The sequence below is a fragment of the Amblyomma mixtum genome, chromosome 9 (assembly GCF_055824585.1).
Source record: "Amblyomma mixtum isolate Tamu chromosome 9, ASM5582458v1, whole genome shotgun sequence".
Lineage (NCBI taxonomy): Eukaryota > Metazoa > Arthropoda > Arachnida > Ixodida > Ixodidae > Amblyomma > Amblyomma mixtum.
The window spans coordinates 3797996-3820698 of record NC_143020.1 but is presented as its reverse complement, the minus strand read 5'-3'; the positions used below and the strand labels follow the sequence as shown (position 1 = coordinate 3820698).

Genomic DNA, 22703 nt, shown 5'->3' with positions numbered 1-22703 from the left:
CGAATCGCAAGATTAGAGCTCGCATCGCACAACTTACGGAGCAGGCTGCGGCATATGCCGCCCAGCTCACTGACTACAATTGGATAGAACGCTGCAACTCGGAAGCGCGTCAGATGAGCTCGAAGAGGACTTGGCGTCTCTTACGCAGCCTCATCGACCCTTCTCAACCGAAAGGGGAGACGCAAAAACAGCTCCAGCGGGCTCTGCACGGGTACCAAGGTACGACGGCGCAACTTGCGGACACTTTCTGCGACAGGTACTTCTACCGTACAAATGACCCGGTTGGGCCCGAGTACATGTACTCCGGCAAGCCAAATCAGGATTTATACGCCCCTTTTGTGTTGCATGACGTTAAGGCGGCCCTGGCTAAAATGCGCCGAGGTGGGGCACCGGGTCGGGATCGCATAGCAGTGAAACTGTTGGCGAACCTCTCCGACTCTACATACCTCCATTTGCTACAATACATAAATAAGATCTGGGATGGGTGTCCACTCCCACTCGATTGGAAAACATCGCTTATAACGTTCATCCCCAAAGCAGGTAAAGCCGTGACTACGGACAACTTGCGACCCATCTCATTGACCTCGTGTGTGGGAAAGCTCATGGAGACGATGGATCGGGATCGCCTCTCTCCATACATGGAGGGTAAGGGCCTCTTTGCAGACACTATGTTCGGGTTCCGCCCGCACATGTCTGCACAGGATGTCCTACTCCAACTACACAGGGACATAATACGACCCACAGCCATGCAACAAAACGACAAGGCCATTCTCGCCCTCGATCTTAAGGGGGCATTTGACAATGTTAAACATGGCGCCATACTCTCTAACTTGAACACCACTAACTGCGGGGCGAAGGTCTTCGCCTATGTCGGAGACTTCCTCTCTTCGCGTCAGGCACTCCTCCGGATCGAGGACGAGGAATGCGGCCCGTACTCTATGGGTACACGAGGTACACCACAGAGGGCGGTGTTATCACCACTCCTTTTCAACATCGCCATGATGCACCTGTTCGGCCGACTGGCTCAGGTGGAGGGCATAAAACACGCACTCTACGCAGACGATATTACAATCTGGACCACCGAGGGGAGCCTTGGGGTGATGGAGGACCGCCTTCAGCAGGCCGCCTCCATAGTCGATGCATATGCTGCCGACTGTGGTCTCCAATGTGCTCCCGCCAAATCAGAGCTTCTACACGTCAGGACAAACCACAAGGACAACACGTCCTTACACATATCTCTGTCGGGTGGTCCCATCAGAGAAGTGGCAGAGCTCCGGATCCTGGGTCTGTTCATCAATAACAAACTTAGGCCGGACTCTACTACAGCAAAACTCAATAGCGTAGGTGAACAGGTAGGGCGCATGATCCACCGTGTTTCCAACAAGCGGGGTGGTCTGCGGGGCAGGGACGCGCTACGGCTCGCCCATGCCTTCGTGACCAGCCGGCTCCTCTACGCCGTGCCGTACCTACGCACCACCAAACAAGATGAGCGCATTGACGCCATCATCAGGAAGGCAACAAAGCAAGAACTGGACCTCCAGGTCTCTACCTCCAACGCAAAACTGAAGGCGTTGGGAGTGGTAAACTCCTATCAGGAGTTGCGCGAAGCCCACCTCGTGAACCAATATACGCGGTTATCGCAGACGGTTCCTGGGCGCCGCTTGCTAAACCGCTTACACGTCCAACACACATGCATACCAGAGGGGACGGAGAACATCCCGGTGCTGTGGCGCCACATGCTCTGGGTCACTCCGCTCCCGCGTAACATGGACATAGCTTCACATGAAGGCAGACGACAAGCGCGGGTTCGCACGCTTGAGAGGCAATATGGATATAAAGAGGGCGTCTACTACGTGGACATCACAGGGCCGTCGCCCGCGGGATTTTTACGGCTGCCGTAGTCCACCAGGGAACGAATATCGGTGGGCTATCTTTTCGGGCCCCAAATTCAACACGAGCGGAGGAAGTCGCAATAGCTCTCGCTGCCGCCGATCCAAAATCAAGAACGGTTGTCAAAGACTCTCGCGGGCCTCAATGTCTTCGGCGGCGAGGGCTTCAAGACAGACAACAGAGGTAGCGTTCAGCAAAGGATTGGGCAGAGAACAGAATCCGACTTCCGCTCGAGCAGAGTCGATGAAACCTTCATGGCGGGAAAAGAGATCCCAAACCACAATAAAAGCATGGGAACAGGAAGGCAGCACGACGAATTCTTTCATGTAGAAAGAGTCCTAAATCATAACTCGAGCAGTAAACGCTGCGGGCCAGTGCTCAGAGCTGGCCGTGCGCAAGAATAGTCCAGCAATCGGCGTCATTACTTTCTTTAACGAGGGGCAATGCTTTCCGTTCATAACAGAATCAAAAGGAGGGTGGTGGATGGGCGCACGGAAGATCCTCGGCAAGCTGCTCTTCTATGGTATGGCAGAAGAGAGAGCTAGCGCCCCACTTCTTCTCGAAGAGTCATTGACCGGTTGCAGCAGCGAGGAGATGTCAGCTGCTCGCGTCATCAAGGCAAGCAGCTCAACTTGTCTTGGTTGCTGACGAATCAGAGTCCTCTGCTTAAACAGCTTCTTGAAGGTTTGCCATAGGGTGACGACTTCAACTGAGGCGCTTAACCCGCGTGCTAACAGCATCTGAAAGGCATCGTCGTCAATACTCTTCAAAATGAGTTTAATCGCGGCAGCTGTCCGCCCAGTTGAGGTTTCTACGTTTGCATAGGTAAAGGAAGCATTCGGTGTAGCTTTGGAAGCATTCACTGACCTGTTGAGACCATTTGCGCAAGCGTTGTTTGGTGCGGAGTTTTCGAACAGCAGGACGACCGAACACTTAGGAGAAATTTGTCTTCAAGGCAGACCAAGTTCTCATGTCCACATCGTGGTTCGGTTCCCCTGGTTAACCACGCCAGGTAGATAAAAAAATACTTTATTCAGTTTTTACAATCACCCAATTTTTTGCAGACGCTCACCCGCTCCTAAGACGTGAGCCAGTCTTCGAGATCCTTCAGCATTTGGAGAAAGCTATCACGATCAGCCGTGCAACGGCAACAGCGTATTTTCTTTAAAGTGGGTGTTCAGGGAACCCTCATATTCTCTAGGCTTTTCATGCACACCACCGAAAGCATATCCAGGGCCCTAAGTACAGAACACCCAGAATCAAGAAGACAGTTTAGAAAACGTTTGAAAGCCCCGGAACTTTTGGTCAGCCCTGGCGCCGCTCTGACCATGTTCTTGGTCAAAGTTCATAATTGATAACCTGATGTGCATATTTTAATTTAGTCTATCCCCCTGTGCACTGCTGACTCGAATATATGTATTTTTGTAGAAAAAATAATGAAATATATGGCTCGCCTAAATTCTTTGTTTGCACTAGTATGAGATCCGTTGTAGTAGCCGATCTCTTCTTCACGGGTTCGAACAATGATAGATTGTTAAAGCTGTTCGTTGCCATTATTGGCAAGGTTTAAAGCTTGATAGCAGGTATAATGAAGGAATTAAGTCCTGGCGAAAAAAAATTTAAGGGGCGCTATAGCTACGACTTAAGGTTATGACGAGACAGAGTTAATGAGTCCCTTGAGTGGCCTGGGCTCCCCATTGCATATTAATTTGTTGAGATGGATACTGTTATCCCTTCAGCATTACATACAGCTTGACTTGCCTATAAGTATTCAATACTGCGAGTTCATCAGAGATCCCTTCCGCGCAAGTACTCCTCTATCGCCAATGCTCTGCCTGCATGCCCTTATATGTGGAATTGGTCATTGTCTACTTTACAAATTCCAAATCACATTTGCTAACGCTTATATGGACACAAGGGACAAAAGAGCACATACGCACAGGACAGACATTAGTTTACACAGACGCTACTTTACATTCATAGATCGTGGGCAGTTCCCATCCCGCTCCTGCCGCCGTGGTGCAGCGGCTAAGCTATGCTCTATCTCTCCGATGGGTGGCTGTTACAAAGGAAGGCATCGGCGTGGCTTGTGAAACTCAGGTTGCTGAAGCAGCCTATCGCCACCAATCAGTAATTTATTTCCATCTGCCATGGTTTTACAATACGGTCAGTAGGTTGCCCTTTCCATAGTGGACTGACTGCTATGACGTTTCAGCGTAACGTGACTTTTATGACCGGTTTGTGACTTTCCTTCTTTGGGAAATTTTCGCTGAACGGGATCCTTAAAGATGCCGCTGCAATATTTTGATATGGTCTGTGTTTAGTATCAGGAACACCATATCAAATTTGACCACGTGATGTATCTGCTGGAAGCATCTATATGCTTGACATAAGGTTTCCTGCAAGTCTTCTTTTCACATTGTGCAAGATAACGTAACGTAGATCTTCATCCTTGACAGAATTCAACCCGAAAGATTTGTTAAAAGGCGCCGCTTTTTTTTTTCTTCTGTATAACAGCTTCCTTCAAAAGCATGTCTTCTGTAGGAGTTGTTACTGCGAAAGTATAACCACCTTGTCTAGGCTAGGCCTTCGTTCCTATACCGGTGCCACACAATGTGGTCCTTTGGAAAAGCCGTTCTTGAACCGTGTATTGTTCGGGATAAAAAAAAAGTTTCTTCCCTTTGAATTCAAAGAAATGAAAATCACGACGCAGAGGTTTTGTTGGATTTCTCCTTTTTGTCACGCGAATTTTTGACGACCGTTGTTGTTCAGGGTTTTCCTTCTAAGGTGACCCGGTTCTTTGCTATCACGTGCATTTGAGTTGCGAGCACCTAAATACTGCCTGGAGGGCGAATACGGCCCTGCACCGCCGCAAAAGTTTCAAATCTAGACACTCTCTTTAGGCAACTTGTCTCTTTAATGAACAATGCCCTTTTTGTGCCTGTGAGCGCACATTGTCATCTTTCTTAGTAGGCAGGCCACTTCCACGATTTTTATCTGACAGTCGTCTCGACGGCGCCGTGAATAAAAAGATATCGGTAGTACTTCCCTGGAGAGGGCATCACTGTAAGCCTACAAGCCATGTCCTGTTATGCAGGAGAGTTCCTAACGCAGGAGCGAAAAAATCTAGGACTAATGCGCCCTGCAAGCCTTCTTTTACTAGTGCTGTCGCTACTTTTAATGGTGAGTTTCCAGTGCGCGATGTTACTATTTTCGGTAGTCAACAGATTAATTTAGGCGAGAATGGAATAATGAGGCAAATAGAAATCATGCATTATTACCCCCCCCCCCGATTTTTTTGGGAATCCTCCTAACAAGAGCTATTTGCAGCCCTCAGCCTTCATTTAGTGAATGTGTTTCATTATTTTGGCCTTCACATATCAGCCCTAATTTAGTGAATGTGTTTCACTCACCGAGCACTGTTTTTTTTTCCATCTCTTTCCGTTTAAAGGCCACGATCTTTAATCCCGTCTACGATAATGGAAACCTGACATGTACATCTAAGAAAATTCAAAAACACTGATGCAAGTTCCGGTTGATATGCCTTTGTTTATCGGTACTCTCTGTTTGAATCAGAAATGTTCTTTTATTTGTGAACTTCACCTGTCTTTTACATATGAAAATATTTCACGCGTTTCAGAGACAAGCATACGTCTGAGACTGCAATGCTATTTCCATCAGCTCACTTCTATGAGCCCATTATCACAAACACTTTATGTGGATGAATGCACTGTGGTCCACTATTCAGTATTTCATCAATGTACTTGAAATGCATAGAAGGATCAAATATACCGCTGTGAGGCGAAAGGCGCATGCTATAGAGCCTCTGTCCTCTTTCGTTTCTGTACAGGTAATTTTGATCGCTTCACAAAGTTTTTAAATTTCCATAGTGTATTAAGAAGAACGAGTGGATATTCACTTTCTGTGAGCGATGGACAAGAAAACAGTGCCTACTTTTAAGCTTTCTTGCACTCTTGTTACGCAGTATTGCATGAGGTGCGTTCCAGAAAGGGGTGTGAACACAGTGGACGCTGTGAAGAACGCGCCTTTATTGAGCGCATCCCAGTGAGGAGTGATTTTCGTTTCTGCAACTCACATGCATTACGCTTGGTTTGCTGTGTAATTTGTGTTTTTTATTGCAGTACATACTGATATTAACTATCTACAGCGACGCACTTCAAGAATGCAAAGGTTCCAACCACGCTGATCAAATAACTTCATTCTGCTCATTTATTATTTTACCTCTCAGAAGTAGCAAGCGACAGGCATGAAATTTCATGCAAGAAATTTAGCGTAGCTAGCAAGCGAGTGCAATCGTTGAAATGTGAAACTGTTGTGCATGCTGCTCTTGGGGGGCGTCATGACGGCTCAACACATCCTTTTTCTTACAAGTGTGATACTCCACGATGTTTTCCGGATTCCATTCAGCACATTAAGCAGCATAAGCTTTAATGCCATTATAAAATCATTTCTATTGTCGACTGTATTCGTAGAAAGGTCCTCCGCCCGTACATTCCCGAAAAATGCAGATGGAATGGACACCGCCACGGCCTCCCATCAATCGCAGAAAGGTGAGCATGACCAGATTCCTCCTTACACTTTCACTTGTGGCAGATTCGTCTTGCTGAGGAGTTGTAATGAAAATTCAGGAAAAAAAGAAAGAACAGGGCTCGCAATTGTCTCTTAGTTCGCTCTTATATTTCTCTGCAGGGGCTGGATGCCAACATTAACACTGCGGGTAAGTAAATGATTCATTATGATGTCACAATAATACATAAGCCTTGAGAAGCGACCATTTCAGGCTAGTATACTAGTATCAACTTGGATCCCTCTCCAATGCAATGAAATATGAATAAAATAAAAAATAAACTGTGTTAACATTAGTTGCTGACTTGCCTTTTGAACTAAGCAGGATGACATTGCTATGCAATAAAGCGATGCCTACGAAAATAGGGACGCTGTTAGACATTACGTAAAGCACAGACAGTGCCGACCATTTTGAACCTTTCTCTGATTGCTTAGACATAGCTTAGTTGCCTTCTTTTAGCGAGCAAGACGCCGGATCGATGCTGGCCGCGGTGGTTGAATTTCGACGGAGGCGAAATTCTAGAGGCCCGTGTACTGTGCGATGTCAGTGCACGTTAAAGGACCCCAGGAGGTCGAAATTTTCGGACCCCTTCACTACGGCGTCCCTCATAGCCTGAGTCGCTTCGGGACGTTCAACTCCATATTACCATAAAAATACAGTCAGCACGAGAAAGCGAAAATGTGTTTTTGGCAATAGAGCTCACTGGCAAACTAGATCTTAGCTCAAACATCTTAGAACATGTGATCGATAGATGTTTGAAGAAAGTATTCGAACACATTAAGAGCTATTCTAAAGCGCTCAACACAAAGAGCCAAATACACTGTGAATTTAGATGGGCTACGAAATTTTTGAAAGAAATGTCACTCTGGCGTTGTACCAAAGCAGCCCATTATATGTAAAATAATATTTTTTCATTAAAGGATTACAGGCACCTAACTTTTGGGTGCGTGTTTTCTTCCTTGTAAGCATGCGTAAGGCATTATTTGACATGAATTATTTATTTAACATGAAATTGGAATATAAATTATTTAGTGGTCGTATGCGAATACCGCATGGTGATTCGTGCATAGTGTTACGAAGAAGACGAAGCCGAAGAAGACCGTGGCGGCCAGCACTTCGCCACCTTGCCATTTCTTTCCCCTTCACCGTATCGCACATCCCTTCGTCGATGTCTTCTTCTATTTACGATCGGGACGATATCTTATTTTTTTATTCGAGAAGTCTGCCTTGAGGAATAAGTTGAGAAAAGGGGGAGTGGAATGTAGGACGATATCTCGATGGCCCCGGGTAATGTTACGAAGAAGACGAAGCTGGCAGTGGTGCGGGACGGAGCGCTCGCGCTAGGCCAGCGGCCATTAAATCCTCTCTTGTCCATCGTTCATCACGCCTCATTCTTCGGCTAGCCGCCACGTAACAATAGTAATGTCTTCCGCATCATTGTAGAGAAGAAAACATGCTACAAAATTAGGCTTCTATACTCCTCTAATAGCGACCAGGAATGAAGAAGTAAAAACTTTACACTTCAGTCCCACTTAGAAGCCTTACTCACCATTACAATTCCGTGTGGTATCCGATACTACAGCATTTCTTTTAAATAGTGGTATCCTCACTGCCGTCTGCTGTTCATGGCAGTTTAGGACCACAGACTTAGTTTTACTTCACGTCGCTCGAGAAGAATATACGGTCGGAAAATGAGGATGTACGTATGCTCTTCACAGTGGTTGTACAGACTTGTGTTTGCGAACTGCTTTGATGCCACACAGAAAGAATTTTTTGACATGTGGGCTGAAAAAAATTGGCAGTGGCTTAGCTCGGCTATGCCAGGATATACGTAGCGAAAGCGAGCGGAACGACGAGGCAAGCGGTGTGACGTCATAGCAAACGGCGGCGGCGACTCCGCGGCGAGGAGCGCGGTGTGACGTCATGCCAGATGGCGCGGCGAGCGCGCGGCGTCCGCCGGCTGCGGCGGTTGCTTGGCAACGGCTCAAGGTCTTTCGCTGTGGCTCCTCGGAGCGCCGCCACAGCGAAATCGCAAGTTCGTGGCCAATCTAGCTTTCGCTTGTTTATGTCATCTTCGATCATGTTCTTTGTTGCCTATCGGGACATGTGTATATATGCTCCCGATTTTGCAATAAACCGTCTGTTGAAAGTTAGCGCTTGTCTGTGTCTCCTCGCTTGTCCCGTCTTCTCTTGTGCGCTATTTATTTCCCTTAAGTATGTCATACCAACATGCCCAAGCCTCGTCTCTTCGCTACAAAAGTCGGAAACATAGTACCTGATACAAATGCGGCGATTCCGTTCATGTTCTTTTTTTTGTTATGGCCAGCTTTGTGAGGAAATTTTCAGTGTTTCTTTCACAAAAACACCACTCTGGGGAGAAAATTTTACTAGGTACTCGAAAATATTAGTGGTCGCTAGTCTGCAAACAACCGTTCAGAAACTTTTCATCCATAGGAATCGAGCTATTAGGCCTGAAAAAGAATGTAATTCCTACAAAAAAAAACAACCGTAGTATTTCTGCACAGTGTTCTGAGCACAGGAAAAATTGGACTTGAAAATGTTCGCGTGTGTTAGACAATAGTTGTTGACCGGCATGTACTATCGCGATGAAAAAAAAACGCGAAAAACGCGCCGCCTACACTCTCCGCTGTTCCAATTTCTTTCCATCGCGCTTTCACCTGGTTGGTAAAATAAAGATGTTAGAGTCCTTTTAGACTGCATCACGGACGATTCTAGCGACTTTTTGCTTCCACCATCCCCCCTGAACGTGTTAAGGCCTTGCCACACTGCGGCAAAACGACATTCCGCGTCAGCAGCAGCGCGACAAACGGTAGGAGAAAAAGACAACGTGCTACTCGGCTGCCTGGGCTTTTCGGCTCCACCAGTACGCCGTTTACAGCGTTAGTGAACACATCGGCGGTCTTCTCGCAGCACAACTCCAACCAGTGAATGAATGCTGCTGTGGCCAACTGATGTATTGCTTGCAAATTTTCGTGGAAAAGGGATTTATTTCGTCGTATTAAAGCGAAAGCCTTTAGTGCCTCATCGTTGTCGACAGAAGGTTGTCAGCAGAGGTGTCGCGCTTTTCGGTTGGTCGAAATGGTTATGACGTCAGAGTGTGCGGATTCGAAGTAATGAGGTCGCACACGAATGCCTGACGCCCCCTTTGGGAGCAGACGACAACTAATAAAATAGTTGTCGTCCGCTCCGTCAGGGGGCGTAAGGCGTCCGTGGGTGACCACATTACATTCCTCATTACTGCGAACAGACCCATGGATACAACCGAACTCATCGATGCAGAGAGAGTCATACTAAAGAAGCAGTCAAAGTCGGCTGTGAAGGTGTGTAATTTTAACGCGTAGTCAAAGTGTGTAGTCAAATAAAGCCTTAGTACAACACAAACAGTATTGCAGTCAATGCCAGACAGTGCGTTAGAAAAGGCTTGCGCCTTGCAGCACTTCGGAGAGCCAAAGCGCCCCCTGAATTTTTGTTCTTGGGCGGGGTATCCCCAAGTGCCATTCGAAACCGGTGACCGAACTGCGTTGCGACGTTTATACTTCGGAGAAGCAAATTGTGACGACCCATTCTTCAACGCCAATTACCTTGTACTCCTGAGAAGCACGACACGACAACGCGGCGTGCTGGGACATTTAAAAAAAACGTATTGTGTGGCGTCGCGGTGGCTTGAAAGCCGATTTTCCTTTGAAAACGGTGGCCTTGAGGAGTCGCTCGCTGTAGCAAGCCTCCACTCTCACGTGTGTGTCAGGCGAAACAAATTTACGACCTCGACGAACGAAAATGGCGGTGGTTTTTCTCCGCCAGCAAAGCTAGCGGCCTCACTACGATAGAGCAAGTCTATGCGTTTCAATAAATATCGCCATAATTACGATAAGACATGTGCGATTTGATCTAAAGAAAGTTTGGGTCGAATTTCATATGTAAGCACGGAGTTGCCCGTTTTTCTCAAAAGATAAAGTTACATTTTTTCTTGTTTGATTCCTCTGTCAACTATCGCGCAAACGCGTCGACTTCTTACAGATCTCGTGGTCGTAAATTCGTGAGCGAGAAGATGAAATATGAAGCACGTTTTCTGCCATGTGTTTCAGCATTTTTCCAAGTAATATTCTATCCATATGGCGTTTATTTTTTAACCCACTACCTTGTCAGAAGCACGTTATTGATGCAAACGTTTACCGCCGCACTTCTAAGATGTAATTAACGCACCTATGCACACTCAGCAATCGCCCACCGAATAAAGTGCACAAGGGCTTAATGTCATAAAAGAGGCAGTTGTGTGTCGTCGAGTTTGTTTTTCTTTCATTACTGTGAGTTTCCGAATCGTCGATGCACAGGTTCCCGGGTGATGCACTTGGTTGTCACAAAACCAAGTTATTCCGAAAAATTCCTTGTAACGTGGTGAGACAGTGGGGGTGCCGGTGAAAAGCATTTATTTAATATTTTACAGAGAGGTGCTCGGGGAGAGACCCCTAGTGGGTCTCACTTCTCACAATACTAGGCGGAATCCCTCATTCCGGGATCCCGTTGTTCATGACCGCTACACAAGTCCGCCGAACCAGGGCCTGTTGGTCCGATAGTTCCTGTCAGCTGAGCAGGGCCGCCTCCCAGTCCTCTCGGGTAGAGCAAGGGGTGATGGGGGGGAAAGAAGGATTTTTTCTGCATGTCCAAACCATGTGGAAGGTGTCGGCCACCTCCCCACAGAATGAGCAGCGGCCGTCAAAAGAAGGATTCAAGTCCTTCAGAACCGCCGGGCACAGCAGGGTGTTTGTAAAGAGCCTCAAAGCCGCCAACAATAAGCCGGCACCTTGTTAGCAGACGCAGTTCATGAGGTGGTTCCGCAAGTCTTAAAAACCCTTCACAGCCCTAATACCCCACGGATGGGTCACACCATTCCGACGACTATTGAGCAGCTTGTAATACATTATCTGTTACATTTGATGTTCATATCCGACAACACAGGATGCGGTGTCGCAGAGCCGGTGGGAAGGATACACAACGGCAATCCGATAAGGAGCAGACGGCAAGTACCATGGATCGTAAGTGAAGCCCAAGACTCGAATTTGTACTCCCTTTGCCTTTGACACGTCCTTACCACTGATTTATGTAAACGAAAATCGGCGGCTAACTAGCGTTAGCTACGGGATCCAGAAAAGGTATCACGTTACGCAAGTGCCATTTTATGCATATTTGGATGAGATGAGAATAGTTGAAAGCTAAAGTGTGCTACCACAGAGTAAAAAGCTGACGTCGTTCGTGGTAGTGTACTAGAATAGTTATCTGTAGAACGCATAGTCTTTCGGTAAATCCAGAATTGTAGCAACAAACTAGTCTTACCCAGCTTCATCACACCTCTTGAGGTGCTCGGATTCGTTAGAATGAAATGCTTGGGAAATGGGTCTTTGGCTCCACAGTGGCAAAAAGAAAAGGCCTTGTGCCATGTCACCATTTGGCCCCAAGTGCCCTTACGCCATAAAAATTCACAGTTAACATAACACATCCGGTTAAAAAAATTTTTGATTCCTTGTCTCTTTTATAGACACCGCTGTATATGCTACAATTGTTTATTTACTTATTGATTTTTTTGCTGGGACGTCACTGACAGTCTGCACAGTTGCAATACCTGCGCTTAAGCTTAATTAGCAGTTAATTAGTATTCAGGCATTAATCAGTAGTTAACCATTAATTAGTGATTCGTCATCACTTAGTAATTAGTACTCAATTACATGTGACGCCACCAGTGCCACAGAAGCACTGAAAGTGGTGCGGAAAACGCTTTCGCCTCTACGCACTTTAGACAGTCAAAGTGCCCCCTGAATTTTTCTTTCCTTGTTATCTTTCCTCTGATCTTTTAACTCTCCTCTATCTGCACGTGGCAGCGGTGGTGGCTTGGCTCGAGCCAGTAGGCAGGCCTGTGCAATTTCCTTTTCTTCCTTCTCTCAGTTACAACAACAACAACACAGTCAGTTGAGCAGCGAGATGTCGGCCAGGGAGAGGGCGGCTCGCCAGACCGCAAAGCGCAGGTTACAAAGAGCCACGGGAACGGGAGAAGAACGAGAAAGGAAGAAGCAGAGTAACACATGAGTTGTTCTTGTCTATGAAATTGCTAACCAGGTATAGCCAAGTAATGTCTTGTCTATGAATGGCTAACCAGGTATAGCCAGGTAATGTTTATTTTTTGGCTATTATGCTTCACATTATAGGCTTAACCATAAGCTAAGCCAGGCCATTTTTGATCCCTCTGAAGCACACTTGTCAGCACTGCGCGAAACGCATGTCCGGTCGCACCCTTGGGATAAAGTGTTATCGCCACGCGCTAGCCGTGCGCCCACCGCAAAGCTTTACTGCTCCTTTCCCTCTTACTTTACGCGTACCCTTGTATGCGGACAGGGCCACAAAATCAGGATAGCTGTTTCAGCGAGTGGGTTGCTCAAGAGAAAAATTTAGCGCTTGAGATACAAGGATTTACAGATGAGGACAGCATATGCTATAACGCATGTGTTGTCCTCTTCGTTCCGTCAGTCCGTCCGTTTGGGTAGCTGTGCGATGTGTGTGATAGACTATGGCACTTGAAAGACTTGACGCCAGTAAGTAGCGAAGTGTGTGACACGTTGAATTTGGCTGCGTCGGGGTGGCGCGATGAAGGTCGATCCGTGACGCGGGTTTGTACGACGGGCAAGAACTGTCTCGTTAAGCAACGAACCTGCCACTATTGCCACTTAGATTAAAGCACTGCTGGGGTGCCCACTCGTCCAAGAGGGGAGTTATGCGCCTTCCTTCTGGTTCAGGTGCACATAGAGATGTGAACATCTTTATTCCAACACCACATGCGACGGACGCCACCAAGAATAAAGATTATTATTTCTCAAGAAATTTGAATAAATTGTTTCGGTTTGTTATGGCTTTATGGGGTTTATTAACGTCCCAAAGCGACTCAGCCTATGAGGGACGGCGTAGTGCAGGGCTCCGGATATCTTCCACCTCCTGGCGCTCTTTAACGTGCGCAAACATCGCACAGTATGCGAGCCTCTAGCATCTTATCTGCACTGAAATGCGACCACACGACTATCGGATTCCTTTTTTCAGGTAAATACATTTAAAGCGAATGCATTACTGGCTTATTCGAGCTAAGGATGTCGGTGCCGAAATTTGACTTTCAAGTGGAGGAGCAATGGAGGTGTGTCAGCCATGTGACATATCTTCTCTCTTTTCCTCCTTTATTTTGGAAAGAACTCATCATTAGAATCTGCAGTTTTTCTCCGTAAATACATTCCTGAATGTTGTCTTTCAAAGAGCAGTATGAAGGATACAGAATCTTCATTTCGTAGAACTGTAGTGAATTATGGTGATATTTGCCTTTGATATGCTGGAGAGCTGTTTTCCATAATATGTCAACTATTGACCAAAACTGCCACCCCTGTGAGTTCTAAGCATTGATGTAAGAACTTGTACAGGGGTCCAAGGCCTCATGAGGTTTTTAGCCACTGGCTTTCGCTTCCTCTTATACCCTGTTTAAGGAGCAAGAAAAAAAAACAAAAATGGCAGTATGCTGTGTGCTAAACATAGCTAACTGCCATTTGTTTAGTTATTAGGCCCACTTGGGGGGGGGGGGGGGGAGCGCCCATACCATTGGTAACGATTGTGGAAAAATCTTTGCACAAAAGGCCCACCTGGAGTCACACCAGCGCACTCACACTGGTGAACGTCCTTACCGTTGCGACTGTTGTGATAGCAGCTTTACACAGGGGAGTCACCTGGTGGCAGACATCCGTACCCACACGGGTGAAAAGCCGTATCAGTGCCAGCTGTGCCCCATGACATTTGCAGTACGTTCAAGTCTTGAGAATCATGTTAGATCCCATAGGGGCGAAAAGCCCTACCAATGTGACTTTTGACAAGAGACATTCGCTCATACACAAAACTTAGGACGCCACAAAAGCTGATTCACAAAAAATAGTAGTGGTTTGTGATGCCCTTAGTCAATATGTTTTCCTAGCTATCTTTTTATATGCAAGCTAACGAGATTCTAGCTGAATTTCCTATGATAGGTGTTGGTAGCTAACCATCATTATTTACATTTGTAAGGTTTATTCACTTTTACTGAGTTTTCAGAAAACAACATTCGCTGTTTCCTTAAACTGCACACACACTCGCTCTTAGTATTTTCTGAACATGAAGAGTGAGCCTGCTGTGCTTGTAAAATCGAATGCAAATAAAATCATGGTCATACATGGATTGCATCACTTCTTGTTGGAGGGAGAGTTAAGAACTTTGTACCCAATATTAGAGAGAGATTTAGCATACCGGAGACCTAATAGCACAGATGTATGCCTGTTTACTCCTAATTGTCCACGCACGCGCAGTAGAATGGGTGTAGCCAGGCGGGGTCACCACCCTTTTGGAGCCGGCCTTCAGTAAACCAGTATAAGTTCACACTACTACGCCTCCGCTACGTTAAATCTCTGTTACTGGTGCGATTTGTCAGCCTGACTCCGTGAAGACATTTGGGGAGGTAAAACATGCACAAATATTCTTTTTATTCATTCAGTCTGAGTGGGTGTATTTTTGTGACATTCATTGTAAATTCGCTCGTTATTATCATTGAACCTGTCTTATCTGTGTTTGTATGACAACGCAGGAAAACCTGCTCTGCTGCTAATCTTTGTGTGTTTAGTCACGCATTACTGATGGCAGGAAAGAGTGGTGAGAGGCAGGTGTCCAACATTATATTGATGTCTGTTGTGTTAGTCTGCAGGCTTCATAACAGTTTTCTGTTCTTTGGTATGAAAGCCAACAAAGAGAGTTCATGAACATCTACATCAAAATTTCTCACAGTGCTATCTCTGCTGGATATAAATGGCGTAATACTTGTGGAGCATTATGTCCGCACCATTTTTAATCTGTTTTGGTTGAGAGAATATCAGCTGTTTGTGACCATTTCTTTATGTGCTAGCTTCTGTGTTGTGTAATGTGTTACTTGAAAAATCCTTATTTTTTGCATAAGGTGTTCATGATATTAAGCTGCAAATCTCTTCGCTGTTGAAACAAGCTCTGCGATTGGTTCCAATGAAAAACATTGCTGTTTTGTAGTGTACTGTAAAGTTGGCTATTTAGGTTGTGTGAATTTCACATGAGTATTTTATTGAAGTTGCCATTACCAAATGTTGAATACATTGGGCCTGTTTGTAAAATTTACTTGACGTATTGTGCTTTAACTTCAAAAGCAGTGCATTTCACTGGTTAGCCTGCCTCTTGAATAGCTAATGTTTCCTTGTTTTTTTAGTGTTACTTCGAGTATCCATAGACATGATTGTGCCTTGCATCCAGGAAAGAATTTTTATCGTCACTTGCTTCAGCACTTGATGCTGGTACCCACAGCAAGGCTGTCGTGTCTTATGGCATTGCATTTCCTGTGGCATGACAATGGATGGTAGTTTCATCGGTTGCTTTGGTGAAGACTTTAAACCTTTTTTCTCAGCCACTGTGCATTTACATGCCACAACATACTTCCGTTCTGATAAGAAACATTGAGGAACCTTTTCGTGGAATTCAAATTAAATAGCCCCACCTTTTCTTCGTTGCACGTTGTGAAGTCGGTTCCATGACTTGCACTGGCATTCTTTGAAGCTCAGGCACGGTTAAACATATATACGCCTTGCATCCCATATGTAGAACACCGCTTTTTTGTGCAGAAACTCAAAGTTCATTCTGTGAAAGCTTGCGGCTGTTAACGTAGGTTCAAGAGGGTCTAATCTTTTCCTATGCAAGGATCGCGTTGCGGCGGAACAAAGAGGTCGACTAAGTGCAGTGCTGGATCCCGAATGATGCCTGGGAGTGTGCTGTTAGTGACGCTCTTCAGTCAACGACCTGCGCTTTGGAGAAGCACCTTTACACTTGGTGGAGGTGCCTCTATCTCCATTCCGGTCCTCAAACTGGAACTTCGGAGCGGAACTTTACTCGCCTCACCCACAATGCCAGACGCGCCAACTCAGCCATCGCCGCCCATCAGAGCCACCGTCTGTTCCGGGGCGCAACACTAGCGCGACCCTTCTCCATTCAGTGGTACAGACGACCACGACGTCGACGACTCGCTGGCCTCATACGAGCGCGTTACCACTTACAATCGGTGGGACGATTCTGTTAAGTTGAGCAACATACTCTTCTACCTCACAGACATTGCCAACCTATGGTTGCGTAACCGTGCCCAACAAGCAAAGGACCGGCCCATGTGCGCCCAAACAAGATGGAATGTCCCAGTCCCAGTACAGCATTTATCAAACGTTTCCGGACCATAGAGGCAACACATAGAAATACAAGGGAAAAGGCAGTGCTCCCATTAAAGTCTAGACACGTTTTTGCGTGAGTTTTAAGCAGCAACAAAGACGAATTATACATTTTGGTCCCAGAAAGGTAACTGGGTATAACGTTTTCGGGACCAATGGTTTTCAACAGGAAACAAAAATCGACTACTCGCTCTGTTTTCTCTCTCCCTCGCGCCACAAGCTGCGGGGAGAGAAGGTTTTGCTCTTGCACTCATCGTTTTGTGAGATGAAACAGCAGTTTCATTCGAACAGCCGAAGTAAACGGTAAACCCCGCATCTCTCTCGGCGCATGAGTTTCTCGCACGTGGGCCGTCGGCTCCATGCTGCAGGCAGGCGGCGGCGGTCTGCATTTTCATCGCGCCGCCGGCAGCAGCGGTCACCAGCTTTCCCGTCTTCTACCGTTTTCCCAGCTTCCGCCCAACTTCAACATCCCAGTTAACAACAAACTTCGTACCAGATAGATCCAAATGTCTATGTCTAAATATAACGTCCACTGAGCGTTACCAGTATGTGTCACTTCATGGCAGACATCCATTGTATGTAGCATATGCCATGATGTTGTACATCTTCCGCACATACACGAACCACGAGCATGGGATGTGCAATGTCTGGCTACTCGTGGCCGACCAAATTTGCCACACAACGCATGATATATGCCGCCTCAATATCGCACATATATATACATCTCTGCTCAGCTCAGCGTTACACATTATCCAGATAATAACCGAACCCGACTGGAACCACAGATTGATTACAAAGCCGACGCTTTTGGATACCTTCTTCACGGTTGATCGGGTTTGGGCAAGAGACGCGCTTTTGAACCGTCTTGCGAGTCACTTTTCGCAGATCGCCATCGTATGAGTCATTCCATGTCTACATGAAAAATAAAATCTTTTAAAGCGAAAGGTTTACTACTTGCACATTCAGCCTTTGGCGTGGCGCGGCGGTGCCACCACCACCGGCGCCTAACGCCTGCGTTCTCCGCTAGGAGCGCAACAGGTTCTTTGTGACGTCACGCCGAAGAGAAGGGCGACAGACTCGCGCCGTCGCAAGCCGCGGCGGTGCCAAAACGGCGTGGCCTCCGCGATCGAAGCGCGCTTTTAAGGCGGAAGCCTTTAATGACTCATCGTTGTAAGCAGGAGCTGTCGACAGAAATGTCACGCTTTTCAATTGGTCGAAACGGTCGTGACGTCACAGTGCGCAAATTTCAAACGGGGCCAATTGTACTTTGGCTACTAACCATGTAACCAATTAAAGGGATCGTTTAGTGATGCTGCAAGTAAGTTTGACTGAGTTTAATTAATTCCCTCCTTAACCAATTAGTCAAACCTTTCTAGTCAGACCAGATAAATAAATAAAACCGAGTAAGAAATTTGCCGAGCTTGGCAATCGAACCCCGGTCTCCAGAGTGCGAGTCGAGCACGCTACCATTCCGCCATGCCAGCTTTTTTTTCTTTATTGCCAGGATTTTGCAAAGAAAATTGGACAAAACAAACAATCAACAAAACACAATAAACGCTATGTACACACGACTCGTGGTCAGCCAGCATGAATCTGGCTTCGTCTAATTAAAATTGAGACAATGTACAGAGCGGCTCTAGTTTTGAGAGCCACTCCGGAGGGTCCGCAGCTGCCCTCTGAATGGCGAGAAACGTGTCCATATTTTCGCGAAAGTAAATCCTGGCAGGTCTTGCCTCTCGATCACAATGGTAGCCTGCCATTCTGGAGCGCCATATACAGTGGAGGCCTGCCAGCATTATTAAGTCGAAAGGCACCCCATCCTCATATTCAACAGATAAGTACCGAATGCCGTACGGGTCTAGCGGAAATTCTTTCTTTAAGGTTGGCTGCAACACATCCCAAAAATAAACCCCTTCCCAACAGTAAAAATAAACTTGGTCTATTGTTTCCGGCTTCCTGCAAATCAAATAGTGAGATCCTCAGGGTAAAAAGAACTCCTTTCGCTCTAAAAACTTTTTAACCGGTACGGTTCCGGTGTGCAGCTTAAAAAAGAAGGTATTTGTTCCTGGCGGCACCCGCATTTTTTTCACTCTCTTTAAAACATCTTTGCCTGGGCCTCCACTGTACAAGGCCCTGTACAAGGGCACGGGGAAAACTACAGCGCGCAAAGCACGGTACAGTTTCTTTCGTTTCACAGTGGACAGAAAGTCATTCGAAAACCGCGCGGAAAGAAACCTTACACTGCAACGATTTCCCGATAAAAACCGCTGACCCTACTGTAAACCTCAGCAGTTCCGACTACGTACTCCGGCAGCAGGCGCCGCAGCCTAACTTGGCATACGGTGCGCAAAAACGGGTCTCTTGTCTCCCGAAAAAACAAGAAACGATTCACCAGCTGCCGAAGAAATAAATGGCCCAGTCCCAGCCCACCTTCCTGTACCCGTCTGAACAGGTTGGTCCGGCTGCAGCGCTCCCAGTCAGACGACCAGTTGAAGACGGCGAAAATTCTGTGCAGCTTTTGAATGCCTAACCGTGAACAGTGCAACACCTGCATGACGTACCAGAGCCTGCTGATGAAGAACAGGTTGGAAACAGTGGCTCTGGCGAAATTTTACAAGGTCGTCCCTTTCCACTTATCCGCTCTCTCCCGTATCTCTTTGACCTGCCCTGTCCAATAATGCTCGCTGTCACGGTACGCATCGAGCGGAACGCCCAAGTACTTATCTGGTGTCGTCGTCCAAGGCACACTGGCGAACCGTTCAGGCGTAGACGCCCACCCGCCATGCCACAGCCCGAGGCACTTCGACCAGTTAACCCCGCTTCCCGTAGCTTGGCTGAAATCGCGTACACATTTAACTGTTTAGCAGAGTGGTTTGTTGGGCGAGTTGGTTTGCCATATTGAAATATACCTGCGCTTAAAAGACACGGACTGGCCAGCGCTATGTGTGTGTGTTTCTTTCTTTCAGTCCGTGTCTTTTAAGCGCAGGTATATTTCAATATTTCAACATTTAACTGCCTCGCTTATGCCTCCCTCGTCCACGGCAAACACTGCAATGTCATCAGCGTACGTTAAGAGCTTAATTTCAGCTGCTTGCAAACTGAATCCGTTTATGCTCCTGTTTTTCAGTATCTTTGAACAAAGGGTCTCCACATAAATACAAAATAAAAGGGGGCTGAGGGGACAGCCCTGGCGCACCAAACGCTGCACACTAATGGGGGCCCCCAGACTCTTGTTAACGATCAATCTCGTCGTGCAGTTCCTGTACGCCAGGGCCCCACCCTCGCGAATAACAGAACCAACATTACCATGGCCCAATACTCCAAACAAATGTTCGTGGGCGACGCAGTCAAATGCCTTTTCTAAATCGATCTGGAGAATTGCCACCTGGCCACCAGTGTCATCACAGCATTCTAAGACACTGCGCGCAACGTGAATATTTGTAAAAATAGACCGCCCTTTAATCCCGCAGGTCTGATGCGCACCACCTAAGTAATGAATCAGGGTCTGCAACCTTCGCGACAGAACCTTCATATAAACTTTGTACTCGACGTTCGTGAGTGCTAGCGGTCGGTATGCTGTTACCAATCGTAATCTGTCTATGTCGTCCGTTTTGGGAATCAGCACAGTATGGGACGAACCATAGGATGGAGGCAGTGCTTTTATTTTAAAGGCTTCATTAAAGATAACCTGCAAGATCGGGGAAATTACAAGTTTAAATTCTTTGTAGAATGCCGCGCTCAACCAGTCGGGTCCAGGCGACTTACCTGGGTACAAACTGTCTATTGCTTGCGCAACTTCCCCTTGAGTTATCTCCTGCTCTAATCTTTCTTTAGTTTCGTCGTCGAGACGCGGCATCTCGGCTAGAAACGCCTCCTTAAATGTGATAGCATCTACCGGATGTATCTATGCGAAGAGCGCCTGGTAATGCTCGAATAAAGCTGCTTTGATGTGGTCGATGTCCGTTTTTAAAACACCTCCCCATTCTATTTCGTTAATGTGATTTCTTTCGGCACGGGCCTTTTCTAAACAGAGCGCTCGTTTCTTTGGCGCTTCCCCTGCAGCCATGTCTTCTGCCCTTGCCCTCACCAATGCTCCCCGATAACGTTCTTCTTCGGTAAGCTCTAGCTTTTGTTTTGTTTTTCTTATGTCTTCTATCCATTTACCAGGCGCTCGGCATTCATGTTTTATCATCTTCTGAAGCAGTGCCTTTAGCTCCATTTCCTGTTTTTTTTCCTCATGGCGTATACAGGTGGCTCTTTCTATGGCTTTAAATTTTAAAGTTTCTTTAGTGGGCTGCCACTGCTGCCAAATCCCCATGTTGCTACTTGGTTCTATTTTTGCTATTTCTTCCCTTACAGCTCGGTTATAAAATTCGTCCTGACGTAGCTTGTCGTTTAACTTCCACAATTCCCACGAAAAACCATTCCCCTTATTAACGATTCCTATGCAGCATTGAACCAAACAGTGGTCAGAGAAAGAAACCGGCAGTACTACATAACTATTGCATTTAGGTACAGTATCCGCGGATGCATAAATGCAGTCTAGCCGTGCGTGGTTTGAGCCCTCCAATCGTGTGTACTTTACAGCACGCGCTCCTTCAAGACACTCGGTCACATCCTCGAGGTTGCAGTTAACAATCATTCGTAACAACACTTGAGTGCTCTTATCTCGGAAACTTCGGACGCTTGACCTGTCGCGCGCACTAAGGACACAGTTGTAATCGCCCATAACAATGAGCTCTCTGTCCGTGCGAAGCCTTTCTTCGACACTTTCAAAAAACGCACCTCGGCCATCAACCGCATTAGGTGCGTACAGGCAAACAATGCGCCAGTCAGTGTTGTACAGCGAAAAATCTATCGACACGTACCGACCCGACAAGCACGAATGATGACCGTGTCCCCGGCAACTTCTTAACAAACAGAATAAAACCAGCCGATGTGCCCACCGCATGGCTAACAACAGCAAAATATCTAGACGTGAAACGTCACACCATGCTCCCGGTCTCTTCCTCACCGTCGACTTTAGTCTCCTGCACTGCCAGTATATCAATATATTGCTCCGTTATAAGTCGGTACAGCTGGCTTTGTTTTTTTTTACCTGCCAGGCCTCTGACGTTTAGGGTGGCGACTTTAAACTTAGTCGCAGAAGCCATTTTAACTTAGGAAGAAGAGACCGAAAGCATGGTGCTTACCTCCCGCGCCTAGCATGTCGATGCCGTCGCCGCCGGTGTCATCCGGCGCGAGCACGTGCTCCTGGTCAGGAGGCGCCTTGTCGCCGCCACACTTCTCAGCTGGAACCTTTGGCCGCGGCCGCCGACTGGCCCGTCGTGCTTGCGGCGTCTTTGCAGGCGGTTCCTCGACGCTGGGCTCTGCTGCGTTTTCCCCGTCGGCCTTGGTCTCGGCGTGCGGACGCTTAGCAGGGGTAGTCACGCCGGTGTTCATGCGGGCGTGAACCTTCTCGTCGTGGTTATCGCTGGCCGCCTTTGTTTCTGCGTCCACGTGCGCTGGCGGGCTTGCTCCAACTTCGAGCGTCTCCACAGGCGTCGAAGATGGGTCTGTAGTTGGCGACCCGCTCTCCTGTGCGCCAGCAGCGTCGGTGTTGCTGCTCGAAACAGCAGGCTCAAACCCCGCCGTTTTGACCGTGTCGTCGATGCCGCTCGCTGCTTCCTCCGCTTCGACGACGTCCATGAGCTCTGCGGAGTCGCTCACCGCTACACGCCTGGTAGCCGACGCGTAGGTGCGCACGCAGTCAGCCTCAGAGTGTCCATAGCGTCGGCACTTCGAGCACCTGGGCACCTTGCAATCACGGCGCACGTGCCCCGTGCCGCCTCAGCGCAGGCACTGCATCGGCCGACCGGGCGCCACCACTAGAGCCAACTCGCCAGCGATACGAACCTGGTGGGGCAGGTCGTCCACCTTCATGCCAG

The 22703-nt window shown here is 47.3% G+C and overlaps 1 protein-coding gene across 1 annotated transcript in view; it reads right to left on the bottom strand.

Annotated features, from left to right (window-relative positions):
* LOC149328104 (uncharacterized) overlaps positions 1–22490 on the bottom strand; it is a 398869-nt gene extending 376379 nt beyond the window's left edge. The window contains exon 1 of the mRNA XM_089561428.1: positions 21969–22490. Coding sequence (XP_089417554.1) covers positions 21969–22464 — 496 coding nt within the window. The 5' untranslated portion in view covers positions 22465–22490. The remainder of the gene's footprint in view (positions 1–21968) is intronic.
* Positions 22491–22703: the final 213 nt, after the last annotated feature.